This window comes from Electrophorus electricus, chromosome 16 (genome assembly GCF_013358815.1).
Source record: "Electrophorus electricus isolate fEleEle1 chromosome 16, fEleEle1.pri, whole genome shotgun sequence".
In the NCBI taxonomy this organism is placed as follows: domain Eukaryota; kingdom Metazoa; phylum Chordata; class Actinopteri; order Gymnotiformes; family Gymnotidae; genus Electrophorus; species Electrophorus electricus.
In genome coordinates this window covers 6,181,559-6,194,372 of record NC_049550.1, presented here as the reverse complement: position 1 = coordinate 6,194,372, position 12,814 = coordinate 6,181,559, and the positions used below count along the sequence as shown (strand labels likewise).

At 38.6% G+C, this 12,814-nt stretch overlaps 1 protein-coding gene across 2 annotated transcripts; it reads left to right on the top strand.

Annotated features, from left to right (window-relative positions):
* The first annotated feature begins 343 nt into the window (after window positions 1-343).
* LOC113574910 (T-cell surface antigen CD2-like) lies at window positions 344-8,216 on the top strand. Of its 2 annotated transcripts, none has more exons than XM_027006134.2 (5): window positions 344-1,396; window positions 4,071-4,361; window positions 4,609-4,839; window positions 5,332-5,484; window positions 7,465-8,216. In XM_027006134.2, the coding sequence occupies exons 2-5, from the start codon at window positions 4,148-4,150 to the stop codon at window positions 7,761-7,763; spliced, it is 897 nt and encodes a 298-aa protein (XP_026861935.2). In that variant the 5' UTR covers window positions 344-1,396; window positions 4,071-4,147; the 3' UTR covers window positions 7,764-8,216. The 2 variants fall into 2 exon arrangements, with proteins under 2 accessions (XP_026861935.2, XP_026861934.2); XM_027006133.2 differs by lacking the exon at window positions 344-1,396 and adding an exon at window positions 3,445-3,863.
* The last annotated feature ends 4,598 nt before the right edge of the window (window positions 8,217-12,814 follow it).

The window sequence follows — 12,814 nt, the reverse complement described above, 5'->3', positions numbered from 1 at the left end:
TCGAAATCATAACCAACATTCTGGTTTATGCCTAATGTGTCAGTATAAATAACTACAATGCCACCTTTACATCCAGTTATACAGCAAAGAAGGTTCTACTACACTCTACTCTGGTGCACCTATGGAGAGGATCACTATGAACATCCTGGGTTTCTTTCCCACTACAAAATGCCAGGAATTGCTATGTCCTCCTGGCTATGGACTATTTCACAAAGAAGTCCTAGGTTCATGCAGTTCTGAACCAGAGTGTGGCCACAATAGTGGAGAGGCTGGTGGAGGGTTTTTTTTTTCTCTTTGTTTTATTGGAGGTGCTTGACAGGAACTAGGTGAGCAAATTTAAGTCAGGAGTCATGGCTGAGCTCTGCTGGGAATCTGGGAGACTTAGACTATGCTGCTCTACCCCTAGAGTAACAGCCTCGTGGAACACATAAACCGGGTAATCATCACTCAGCTGCCCCTTGTCACTGCCAATCACCAGGGCAACTGGGATTGCCATCTGCTCCTCGTCCTGCTGGCGGGCCACTCCGCTGTGCAGGAGGACACTGTATTTACCCTGATGTTCGGACTTGATCTTAGAACACCCTGAGCTTGTGTTTGACCAGAAGAGGACAACATGCCTGGGGCAGGATATGCCAAGGACCTCCACAACAACTTCCACACTGTGCACCAGCTCACAAGGAACCACCAGGGTGATGCCAGCACTCAGCAGAAGCGGGCATACAACTCGTACTGTCAGGGGCTGTCACGCTCACATACCGGAGCGTTCCCAGTTTCCCTGGCTACTTAAACCACTTCCTTGTTTTCCTACTCTCATCTGTTTCTGTGGTTTCCTGTCTCCTCTCCTTTAGCTCCAGCTGTTCCTCGTTTATCCTGCGTTAGTGATTCTATTTTAATCGTGTGTTTGCTAGTCATTCTATTCTTGTTCTGTTGCAAGTACTCTCTGCGATACAGGCCAAGTTACCATTTTCGTGTTCGCTAGTGTGGTTCTGTTATCGGTCCTCGTCAGGTGTTCTTCCTTCTATTGTACTTTCTCTCTGTGCGCTCGTCTACGTTGCGTTCCCTGTTGGTATTCGCCAGTCTTATTCTGTTCTCACGTCGCATCGTTTCCATTTTGATTTCACTTCCCCGTTTATGACGGAAGTATTGTGTAGTCTTTTCTTTTCAGCTCGGTTTTTGTCTATAACCCTCTAGTCTTCCATTTAGCTCTATTCCCCGTGTTTCCTGTTTTTGTCTTTTGTTATCTGGTTTAAGACGGGGGAATACACTGAACCGGGCTACTTGTCAGTTTTCTTCCCCGCTTGTCCTAGTTTTACGCTTCATCGTTGTTCTTCCGTTAGTCATTCCTTAGTGTTTATTTCTTTTGTTGCCTGGTTATCATCCTCATCCTGTTTAGCCTGTAAGTCTTCTGTTTGTTTCTTTTGTTCCATCCTTTTATTGTTTCTCTGGTTAATTTTTGTTATTAAACTTATTCATTTATGCTATCTTGTCTGTTCGTTATTCTCATTCTGAATTACCAGGTCATTGATTCAGCTCACGTGCGAAACGTGCGTGTGCGCCATCAATCTCCCACTCCTTACAGGAGCAGCCACTTTCGTGGGGGATGCGAGTGTGGCTGAATGATTTTATAGCTCCATGTTAAAATCCTGAAATATTGTTAAATGCTGTTTAACTTTAAAATTAAATGTAATTTGCTGCGATGTAGCCATGTCTGGGGGGGTATTTAGCTGTGGTTGAAGGCAAAAGGCTGGTGGGTTGGCTGAGGTGTATTTCACTGTTGAAATTTTTTTTTGGGGGGGGGGGCTATTTAACTCTGGGCTAATTTAGATTGAGGGGTAATTGGCTGAGAGATTGAGGCTGATGGGTATTTAGATTTTTGGGGTAGTTGTGGTTGAAGACTTAGGCTAATTATGTAGTTTATGGGCCTTTTTTGGGGTGATTTTGGTCCTCCTGGCCTTGGTCTGGCACTGCTTGTAATAGATGGTCTGCAGCTCTGGAAGTTCTGTATGAGTGATGCGCTCTGCTGAATGCACCACCCTTTGGAGTGCTTGTCTGTCCTGCTTGGTGCTGTTCCCAAACCAGACTGTGATGTTCCCTGTGAGGATGCTCTCAATAGTGCAGTTGTAGAAGTTCCGCAGTACCTTGGAGGGCAGTCAGAAGTCTCTTAGGCGTCTGAGGTGGTAAAGACGCTGACGAGCCTTCTTTGCCAGGGAGTTGGTGTGGCGGGACCAGGACAGGTCCTGCGAGATGTGAACTCCAAGGTACCTGAAACTATCTACTCTCTCCATTGTGGTTCCACTGATCCTCACAGGTTGGTAGTGCTGCTCCTGCTTCTTGCTGCAATCCATGATCAGCTCGTTTGTCTTGCTGACGTTTAGGTGGAGATTATTTTCCTGGCACCAGTTTTCCAGGTGTTTAATCTCCTCCAGGTAGGCCCTCTCATCGTTGTCTGAGATCAGGCCCATTGCAAAATTGACAATGATGGTGGAGCTGGAAGTGGCTGTGCAGTCCAAGGTGTACAGTGAGTAGAGCAGGGGGCTTAGGATACAACCCTGAGGAGCTCCAGTGCTGAGGGTGAGGGTGGATGAGACACAGTTGCCCACCCGTACTGATTGTGGTCTTTCTGTTAGGAAGTTGGAGATCCAGTCGCACAGGGATGTATGCAGTCCTAGATCCTCCAATTTAGTAGTGAGTAGGGAGGGAATGATGGTGTTAAATGCTGAACTGTAGTCGACAAACAGCATTTTAACATAAATACTACCTCCCTTCGTCCAGGTGGGTTAGTGTGGTGTGGAGCAGATGTGCAATTGCATCATCAGTGGAGCGGTTGTGGCGGTATGCAAACTGCAGTGGGTCCATGGAGGCTGGCAGTGAAGATGTGATGAAGTCTCTGACTAGCTTTTCAAAGCACTTCATCACGACTGATGTGAGGGCGACAGGGCGGTAGTCATTGAGGCTGGAGAGTCGAGGTTTCTTCTGGACGGGGATGATGGTGGCTCACTTGAACCCGGATGGGACGATACTGAGCGTCAGGGAGAGATTGAAGATGTCGGTGAATACTGGGGCTAGCTGGTCTGCGCAGGCTTTGAGGACTCTCCAGCAGATACCGTCTGGTCCCGCCGCCTTCCTGGTATTCACCCTTTTAAACACTCTCCTCACGTCACTCTCCGTGATGATGAGGGGGCGCGCTTCTTTGGTTGGCTCTGCGCATGCGCCGTTGGCTGCGCCGATAGCACCATTTGCGTTGTTAGCGTTAGCGTTCTGAGCATTAGCGCTGCTAGATGTATCCTCGAAGCGAGTGAAGATGTGGGGGAGGGGGGTAGATTTAGCTGTTGGGGTAGTTGTGGTTGAGGGGTTATTCAGCTGTGGAGGTAGTTGAGGGGTTGTTTTGCTGTCCATATAGTTCTGGTTCAGGGAATGAGGGAGGAAAAAGGGTTTAATCATGTCCTCTTATACTGGACTATCATGGAATCTTACCTTTACAAGCACTTTTTCCTATGGGCAAAAATCTGTGTTTATACATGCGTCACATGAAAAGCCTTTGGACCAAATTAACTCCATACAGATCCACGCATATTTGATTCAATTTAATACCAACCACCATTTACATGAGGTTTGGCAAATGAGACAAGCCTGATGTGAATATTTTTCACATCTAATGGAGGCAGCAGAGAGCTGCTGACATGAGTGCTTCTGAGACAATCTGCAACCTATTCTAGTTGTATTACCAGACCTCCTCCAGTGAAATACAGGAAAGTGAAATCATTTCCTCCAGTTTTCAGAGAAACACTTAACAAGAACAATGAAGTCCAAAGATTGTGTTATAGTCATATTTTTCTACAGCGTGCTTATTATTTCCTCTAAAGGTAGGGTTTGGTATAACTTTAAATTTTTCAATCCCTTTGAATATTGAATACATCAGCACATTCCTTTTGCAAATCAAAGGTTAGGCGGTGGCTGGTGTTTGGAATTCATATTTTTTAAATATACGCTGGTAATTGTATATGTGCGTGTGTGTTCATTTCTGAAATATTACACTGTCTTCTACAAGGGTATGTTTGTTTTTTCCACAGCTTCTAAAAATTGTAATTACACAAAATTAGAAGAGGATTCCGTAACTTTTGAACTGCTCTATAAATCACCTGAGAAGATGAAGGACATAAAATGGAAACATGAACAGAGTAATACTATAGTTGCCAGAAGAAACAAAGGCCAAATCTCAAATGTCTGGGGGGAAATTGCAGAAAATGGGTCCCTGAATATCAAACAAATCAAACGTAACTATAATGGCAGTTTTACAGTTGACGCTTATGATGAATTTGGCAGTCTGCTATTAAAAGCCACCACAATACTCTGTGTTTATGGTAAGAAACTTTATAGTTATTTTGATTTACTAAAATTGTATTTTACAGTTTTTTTTTCTATTTCAGTTATACTGGTTTATGATGATGAATGTCTAATTTCTTACAACCTATCAGATTGTTAAATTTTTTATTTCTTGTTTGTTTTTGTCTGTTTGCTTGTTTGTTACAAAATGCCTAGGTAGATAACAGTAAAGTCACAATAATCATAATGATGATAAACATAGCTCTGTGTTTTTATATTTACCAGAAAAGATACTTAAGCCAGCTGTTAATTTCACATGTGCTAAAGGGAGGCCTAAATTAACATGTGAATTTAAAAACAATAAAGAGCTAACCATCATCTGGCGAAAAGATGGAAAAGAATTTCGTCGGGGGACATCAGATCAGGAACAAGTTATTAAAACAGAAAATGGAAAGTATCAATGTACTGTGAGCAATCCAGCTCACAATGATACTAGTAAAGAAATCACAACAGATTGTAAGTATTTTTGTTTTCAAACACTGTTTTACAGTTACTATATAAACTCATTGATTACCTCTTAATGTGTTTATATGATTTTTATTAAAATAAAACATATAGAAGTAGTACATTGCCAAAGAAATTCCATGCATTTGCAAATTTAGTGCACATTTTACTTTCTAAATTTCTAATTTCTGAAAACAAGTGCCAGCCGAGTTGTCATTGTGTTTACAATGTCACATTTCTTTCCTATCTGTGAGATGTGTTCATTCCCAAATTCATTCACAATGTGTGTTTTACCAGTGAGTAACTGTGCTGTAGTATACTGGAAAATCATTTAATGCAGTCAGTGTTTCTTAGCCTACATAAATCATCTAGCCAAAGCTGTCCAGTGCCAAGATTCCTGGATACCCTTTTATTAACTGCATTTTCTGTTAACTGGTTATTGAAGTTGACATGTTCTTACTGGTTTATTTTATCCCTGAATAAGTGCAGAGTATTTTTGCACAGGTTCAACGAATGAATCAGATAAGCTCTTTGGCTTTGACTTCTGGGTCATGTTGGCCCTTCTAGCAGGTGGAGGAGGGCTTGTAATCTTACTGATAATTCTGCTGATAACATGTGCCTGGCAAAGGTGTAAACAGCAAGAGAAACGTCAGCAAGGTAAACTCAGTCTTTGACTTTATCAGTATTAACAATTTTAAAACATTAAACATTTTTAAACTTCATAAATAAAATCACAGTTGTCTGAGTCAAACTTTGAAAAGGGAGCCAGTGTGCCTTTCAGTTTCTGCAATGTTCAAATTTTTAAAAAGCATCGTAATCAAATTGAAAATAAAATAATTAAAATTGTCTCATTAATTGAACAAAGCATTCTTAATAATCAGGGAGTTGTATTTCTATATTCAATTATTTCTTTGTGATCATTGGCTATTTTTAAGGAAAAAAGTTGATGAAAGCAGTTGTAAATTTAAATTTTTGATTCCTTGCTGTGAATTTTGTATATTTTTGTAAATTTTTGATTACATGCTCTTCCGAGTTATGTATATGTACACTCACTACCAAAATTAAATTGTGTTATCCATCCAGTTTTAATCTGCAGCAACACTGCTGTGCCCATACTTGGCAGACCAACAGAAGCAAAGAGAAATTAGATTTTTTCAATTAAGAAGGCAATGCAACAGTACTTTTGGGCTACAGATACACTTATTGTACCATGAAACCTCAGTGACCAGAACATTTTGGGACCTCATTTTGCATCACAATTGAAAAATCCACACATGACACTGATATGTAAAGTGCATGCTTTAATTTTTTCTTTCCATCTTTTTTTTCTGCATTTTTGGTTCTTGTAAAACATTCTTCACTAGAAGATACCTTATCTTCAGGAGAAGATATATATTTTGTTCGTTACCCTTCATAATCACATCAGAACATCTTTGGCAGCAGAACCCTCACCTCAGAGCTCCCATGTCCATGTGAAAATGGAGAGCTGTGACTCTATAGTGGCTAGCTGCTATCAAATTTTAGGTCATCAGGAATAAACAAATACATCATACTCAAAAATTGGCTGGTTCTAAACATGGATTGTGGCTATTTTTGCATACTCAACTTGTGACGCACTTGTGACTGTACTACACACTGTACACATAAACGTTTTAGTATTAGGTTTAAGCATGAAATTGGGACACACCAATAATCTCTTGAATGGGTCTTGGGTTTGCCTCTGTGCCTCCTTCCAGTGGGACATGATTGGAATAGCTGTAGTGGCAGTTGACCATGTGGGTATCCTTATGAGATGCTCAAACCATCTTAATGGCTCCTCTGAATCTTGAGGATGCTGCCACTGAACTGCCATAAATGCTGAATGAGGTCCTGACTAAGTCTTCCATATTTTACCCCTTTGAAATGAAAACTTTAGAAACCTAAAGTGGCTGTATGTTCAGAAATGGTTCTAACCATGTTTCACCTGCCATCTACATCTCAATGAGCTGTGACCTGTTTCTTCTTCCCCCAAATGTTAACCCAGCTGCATGGACTCATTTTTGGGTAAACAGTTGTTTCAGTAAAACTGACATACTTTAGGTCCCATAACATCCTGTGCTATAATGCTTCTCATTATGATAAAGTGTCAATTGCTGTAGAAAAGCTGCCCCCACATTGCATTGCAACCTTTTTGAGACACTTTTTCCAGTATTGGTGCTATATAAGCAAATGGTTAAGTTGAATAAACAAAATCCTCAGAATGGTACTCCGACTACTCAGAACAGACTGCAAAACTGTAGTTTCTCTAAAAGATTCTATTTTAAGTTCACACTTACTTGAAAATTATTTTTATTGCTATGTGAATATGGAACAAGCTGGAGTTCCAAACATAAAAAAAATCTCTTTATGATGCTACAAACTTACTAAGCCTGTTGTTTATTGAGACTAGAGGATTTTGAGATGTTCTATTGTTGTAATTTTTTGGATTTGTAGCTGTTCTTGCCATACTTATCTAGTTGCTGTGTTATATAATTTAGTCCGTGACATTAGGTCTTCTTAAGAAGATCTCAAAGACTGTGCTTGTCTGTTAAAATATTTATCTTTCCTTTGTCCTGTGTAAAAATAAGTGAAGGAAATATAATATTTTCCCAAATTCAGACATACAGGAGCTCAGGTTGAACCACCTACAAAACCCTCCACCTTATGATGACCAAAGGTCAAAGCAAACTGCAAGAGGTCAGCCAGCTCCTCCACTCCCTTTGGATGAAGCAGATGATTACATCAATAATCCAGCTGAAGTCCTGCTTCAGACCCAGACCAAAACCAAGGGCCAGGGCCGTGGTCGGCCCCCTCCACCTCCCATAGATGAAGATGAGGAGCCTCCACCACTACCCCAACCTAGGAAAAAGGCTCCACGTGCCAGAAAGAGTCAAGAACCTAGGTCCTTACAGCAATGAGAGTACTCCAACAGCTAAGTCTCTGATTCTGCAGGGTCATTGTTGATATAACTTGACATTTCAAGACTACACTGTGAAGGTGAGGCCGACTGTCATTTATGCCAATCATTTGTCATTAATTTATCTGTACATGAGCAGCTATTTGCATGCTTTTAAAATATTGTCCAGTTTTCTTCACTGGTCAGTTTCTGATAACAGGTCCACTGGTGTTTGAATATTATTTTACATGACGCCTATACAAGAATATATTTACAACTTATGTACTTATATGTAACTACTATACTTTATGTTAAGTTTATTTATTTTAGAAATGTATAAATGTTCACCCCCAACGAGTGGTTATTATTTTCATTTAGTGCTTAGTATATGTAGAAATATTCCCAAGAGCTTTGTAATGGCACACTTGAATCAGAATAAAAAGCCAATGAATGGGTCACCAAATAGTTGTGTTTTTTTTTTCCATAAAAAGAGAATATCTTCATATCATGAATATCTTCCATTACGTTACATTTCACATCTTTGACTTGCTTACTCAAACACCACATTTTACATGTAAAGTAAAATGCAATGCAAAGCTTTTGCTCACCTCTGTTGCTCAGTTTAGGGATGTGGTTTAAAAGCACATAGCATATACCAGCAAGCTGTCATAGCATAGTCGGCTCATTTCCTGTGTGTAGGAGATGAAACTGCAACTTGCAATCTAGCCATTGTTTTATATCATTGTGATAGAACAAATAAACGTAGTGGTTACAAAACAATATAAAACTGAATAACTACAAACTTTTTACATGTACAAAACATTCTAAATTATTTCCAAAATATACTTACTTTTCTCTCTTCACCTTTCTTTTTTCTTCTTTTTTTGTATCTTGATCATTAAAATGCCTCTATTAATCTTATTTGTTAATAATCTAAAAAGGGATCCATTGAATTTGAATAGTTCTGTGCTGCACAGCTGATGAGTTTTAAAGTGATATTATATGTGTTTTTGTACTGATTCTTTCAGAAAGCCCTTTGTTGTTACTAGCTGTGATTCTGTTACAGCATTTTTCTTCTTTTTTCTGTTCTTTTGATCAGTGACATGTTTATTTGCATAAACAGAGCTTCTAAAACTTGCAGTAGTTTTTTTCCATTAGGGTAGAAATTTAATCTGGTGTTTAAAATAAATACTTGAATGGTCCAACATTATTATTATTATATAATAATGCAATTTGAGGCTTATCCCTTGTTAGCATGTTTCTCAGTCTGAAAAAAAAAGGTAATCTTGAAATAAATAAGATGTTATTGTAAACTATCACGTAAGTTAATTTAAAATAATAATCATGCAAATCATCATGCAAACCACAAAGAACTTAATCAATAAATACAATATGCAAGCATTAAAAAAAAACCTACATGAAACTATATTTTAACATGCTTCGTTGTTAAAAACAAAGCGCCACTTCCTCTGGCCAGTCACTCAGGAAGTGGTTAAAATTGTAGTTGTTTTATTAAGAACATGAACATCACACGCCAGTTTGACTGAACTGCTTTGTATTCTTAGACACATAACCACTTGAAATATGTCCCATGGTAGTGTAAACCACTATACATCCTTCAACCAATTTCATTCATGTTAAGATGGCATTAAAATAAGATGGAGGTTTTCATATGGCATGGGAAGAATCTTTTGTTCGCTATCAGGCTCTTGTTACAGTGACATCTTACTATTAAAACTGTAGGACCAATGTAAGATTGTTGTTAAATACATAACCTGGCATAAATAATGAACTCTATATTCACATGGTCCGTAATAGCAATAATTTCTTAGAATAATTTCACCTCAGATGGATTGTAGATTTGTGTCCATTGGTACTATTGGCCTTGAGTGCCATATTTGACACTATCAGCCATGATGACTCCTACAATAGAGTATATTAGAGGTCCCAACTGGCCTGCTTGCAGTGTATTTTGCACACTGTCACAGTTAGTCCCTCCTAGCTTCCTTGTTGCATGGTTTCCCTGTCATATATATTTTTTTGGTTCAATTCCTTAGTTTCGTTTTCTCCACCCGTCGTTTGGTTTTGGCCCGTCATTACTTTAACCTTCTCCTCGTTTATAGCCTTGTTAAGTTTATGTATTTAAACCCTGTCTGATGCCTCTGTGTTGGCTGTTCATTGTTTGGATGCATGTCTGAAAGTTTTTGAATGCCTGTCTGTGCCTCGAAGCCTTCGATTCTTATCCTGTTTTGTGATTCTAGCCGTGTTTTTCCTTACCTCCGTGTGTTTCTTCCTAGTTTGTTATAACGTGCTTCCCGTTTGTGTCTCATAGCCTTCGTTTTGTTTATCATGTATTCTACGACTCTCCGTGTTGGTAATATGACCCTGGACCGTAATAACGACTCTGAATCTGGATTTGCCCCTAATAAATCTCGCTCTTCTCACATGCGTCCGCCTCCTTACACACACCTAATATTGGCTTTCATTTTATTTATTATAAATAAAAACTAATAATATAAATACACTATATTCAGTGTGTGTATACACACACACACACACACACACACACACACACACACAGTTCAGCCACAGAGATAGCATATTACAGATTAGGAGTCTAGAAATCTAAACTGGTAGAAAAGAGAAGGACTGATGTCCTAAAAGGGTCTGCTCAGAATTGATTGCCAGGTTTAGTTTTGACATTGACAGTTTTTCTGTGTCTACATTTAAGGACCTAGACATTACCATTAATGCTTATTTATCAATTAGTCCTATATAAATTATCTCTAAAACCTGCATATTAAAGAAACATACTCATATCTCACAACAGCTGCATGGCAGAAGATTCAAACCTACAACCTTTTGACCAACAGTGCAAAGCCCTACCCACTGGGATATTACTGCCGTTAAAGTCTGTTACATCTATTTCTATCAGTCATATAGCTAATGCTCAAATAAATAGGTTTTGTGAGTTTAAAATAGCACATATCTCTCTTCATTTAATTATGTGGTAAATATAAAGGAAGCGTCACTGAAAGCACACTCACAGGTAAAAAAGAACTTCTTATGATGTAGCACTAAAAAGGCATGCAACTTCATACACACCAAATGCTACAAAACTACTTCACAAACTGAAATAGCCCTTTATGGCTACTTTCCTCTTTTAGGTATGTAATGTTTTCTAGAAGATACTCCCTGTGACCACTCAGGAAGTGTCTAATACAAAAGGTTTCCTTGGTGTTATCTGAGTCAAAATGCACTGTATTGCTGAGGGTTGTTTTATACTACTCTAAATATAAGTGTGGATATAAGAATAACTTCTTTAATCTTAGGTTCTTCCTGTTATGTCCTATTGAGTAAACAGTGATTTTGCAAATATTTTTCCTCTCTGTTGTTGCACGTAGAAATATGTCGTCCTGGATTTTACTTAGTTTCACTATTTAATAACCAAATTGTTACACAAACATATTAATATAATGGAAACCACATTTTGGGAAATATGCAATGATAGTATGCTTTTAAAATAGTAGATTCGGTAATACCTTGTTGATTAATCTTTGGGGAAAATTATGTTAACTGATAATCCATCTGACAACATGCATATGCGCTAGCCATCCATTCTTTTCAGTGCTATTCCAAATTGGTAGACATTTAAATTTGGATTTGCATTGCAAATCTTGCATTGTATTGTACTGTGTTGCATTGCATTAACAATAGCACCCCCAGATGTATGACAAGTGCACAGTCTGTCACACAGCAACATAAGTATTTTAATCTAAATTGCAATGAATTGTCCAGTACATTATATTATTTCCATATTGTGACACCAATCTTTATAAATAACAGTAATAACAGTATTTATAATGTGACACACAAGAAAGAATTTTTACATAGACAACATTTTGAATGTAACTGTGGAATCCAGGTCTCCCCTGGTTTTAGTAGCACTTCCTGTTCCAGTAGGTGATGGAGCTAGTTCAGCTGATACCAGTGCCTCTATAAAACATAGCACAGGTGCAGGAGCACGATGCAGAGGAGCCTCTCACCTAAAGACAACCATGGCTAAGGAACCACTGCAGTTTCAGGGAAAGTCGACATGCTTCAAAAAGTCAGTTGTTTTCTTATAACATGACTCATGATGGCTATCTGTCTCTCCTGAACTCCTTATTGTACCAAATTTACATGCTTTTACATTTCAAGACTACAGAATCCAAAATGGTTTTTTTTTTTTTAATTTACAAAATTATTTTATATTTAAAAATTTACAAGATAACTTTTTACTTTTACTTGAGTGGTTCATTTCACTGGCCCTTTGTGATTAATATCACTCCAGGGAAAGATAAGCAAAACAGACTATGAATGTAAAGTGATGGAATGATGAGTGTTGAATATTATTCGTAGATATTCTTTCTGAAGTAATAAGTGTTTTTACCAAAATCTGTCATCAATATTTAATACCATCAGACATGCTTACGAAATATGATACAAACATTGACTAATCCACTGATAAATAGCACCAAGATGTCACTTCTACAAGAATAAGCTTTCCAAAGTTTTGTTTTTTTTTGGCACTGGGTACTTTATGGAGTGAGCATGCTGATAAGCTTTGGACTAGCCAGTATAGACTATGGCTAGTGACATTGTTTTTTAGCAGGGAATTTACAAAATTGTGTGTGTGTGTGTGTGTGTGTGTGTTGTAAATTCCCTGCTAATCTGACTTAATACCACAGAGAACCTTGTTTATTAAAGTTTTATTAAAGCTTCAGCCTGATTAGCATGATATGATGAAAGGTCAGAACTGTACATTTAGTGTGCGTGTGTGTGTGTGTGTGTGTGTGTGTGTGTGTGTGTGTGTGTGTGTGTGTGTGTGTGTGTGTGTGTGTGTGTGTGCGCGCAGGAGCCTACATTTACGCCATGTGCTGTTGAACGTATGTTTTTATGGTTAGGTAGGACTGTAATAAAATCTGGAGGATTTCAAGATTCAGACACTAGAGGGCATAAAACATTGTCCTCATTTGATTAATGAGAGAGAGAGAGAGAGAGAGAGAGAGAGAGAGAGAGAGAGAGAGAGAG

Bases quoted from the DNA above. Each gene is read 5' to 3' on its own strand.
- LOC113574910 (XM_027006133.2), top strand. From the start codon at position 3,800: ATGAAGTCCAAAGATTGTGTTATAGTCATATTTTTCTACAGCGTGCTT. The intron at 4,362-4,608 runs GTAAGAAACTTT...TATATTTACCAG, and splicing joins CACAATACTCTGTGTTTATG to AAAAGATACTTAAGCCAGCT. The intron at 5,485-7,464 runs GTAAACTCAGTC...TCCCAAATTCAG, and splicing joins GCAAGAGAAACGTCAGCAAG to ACATACAGGAGCTCAGGTTG.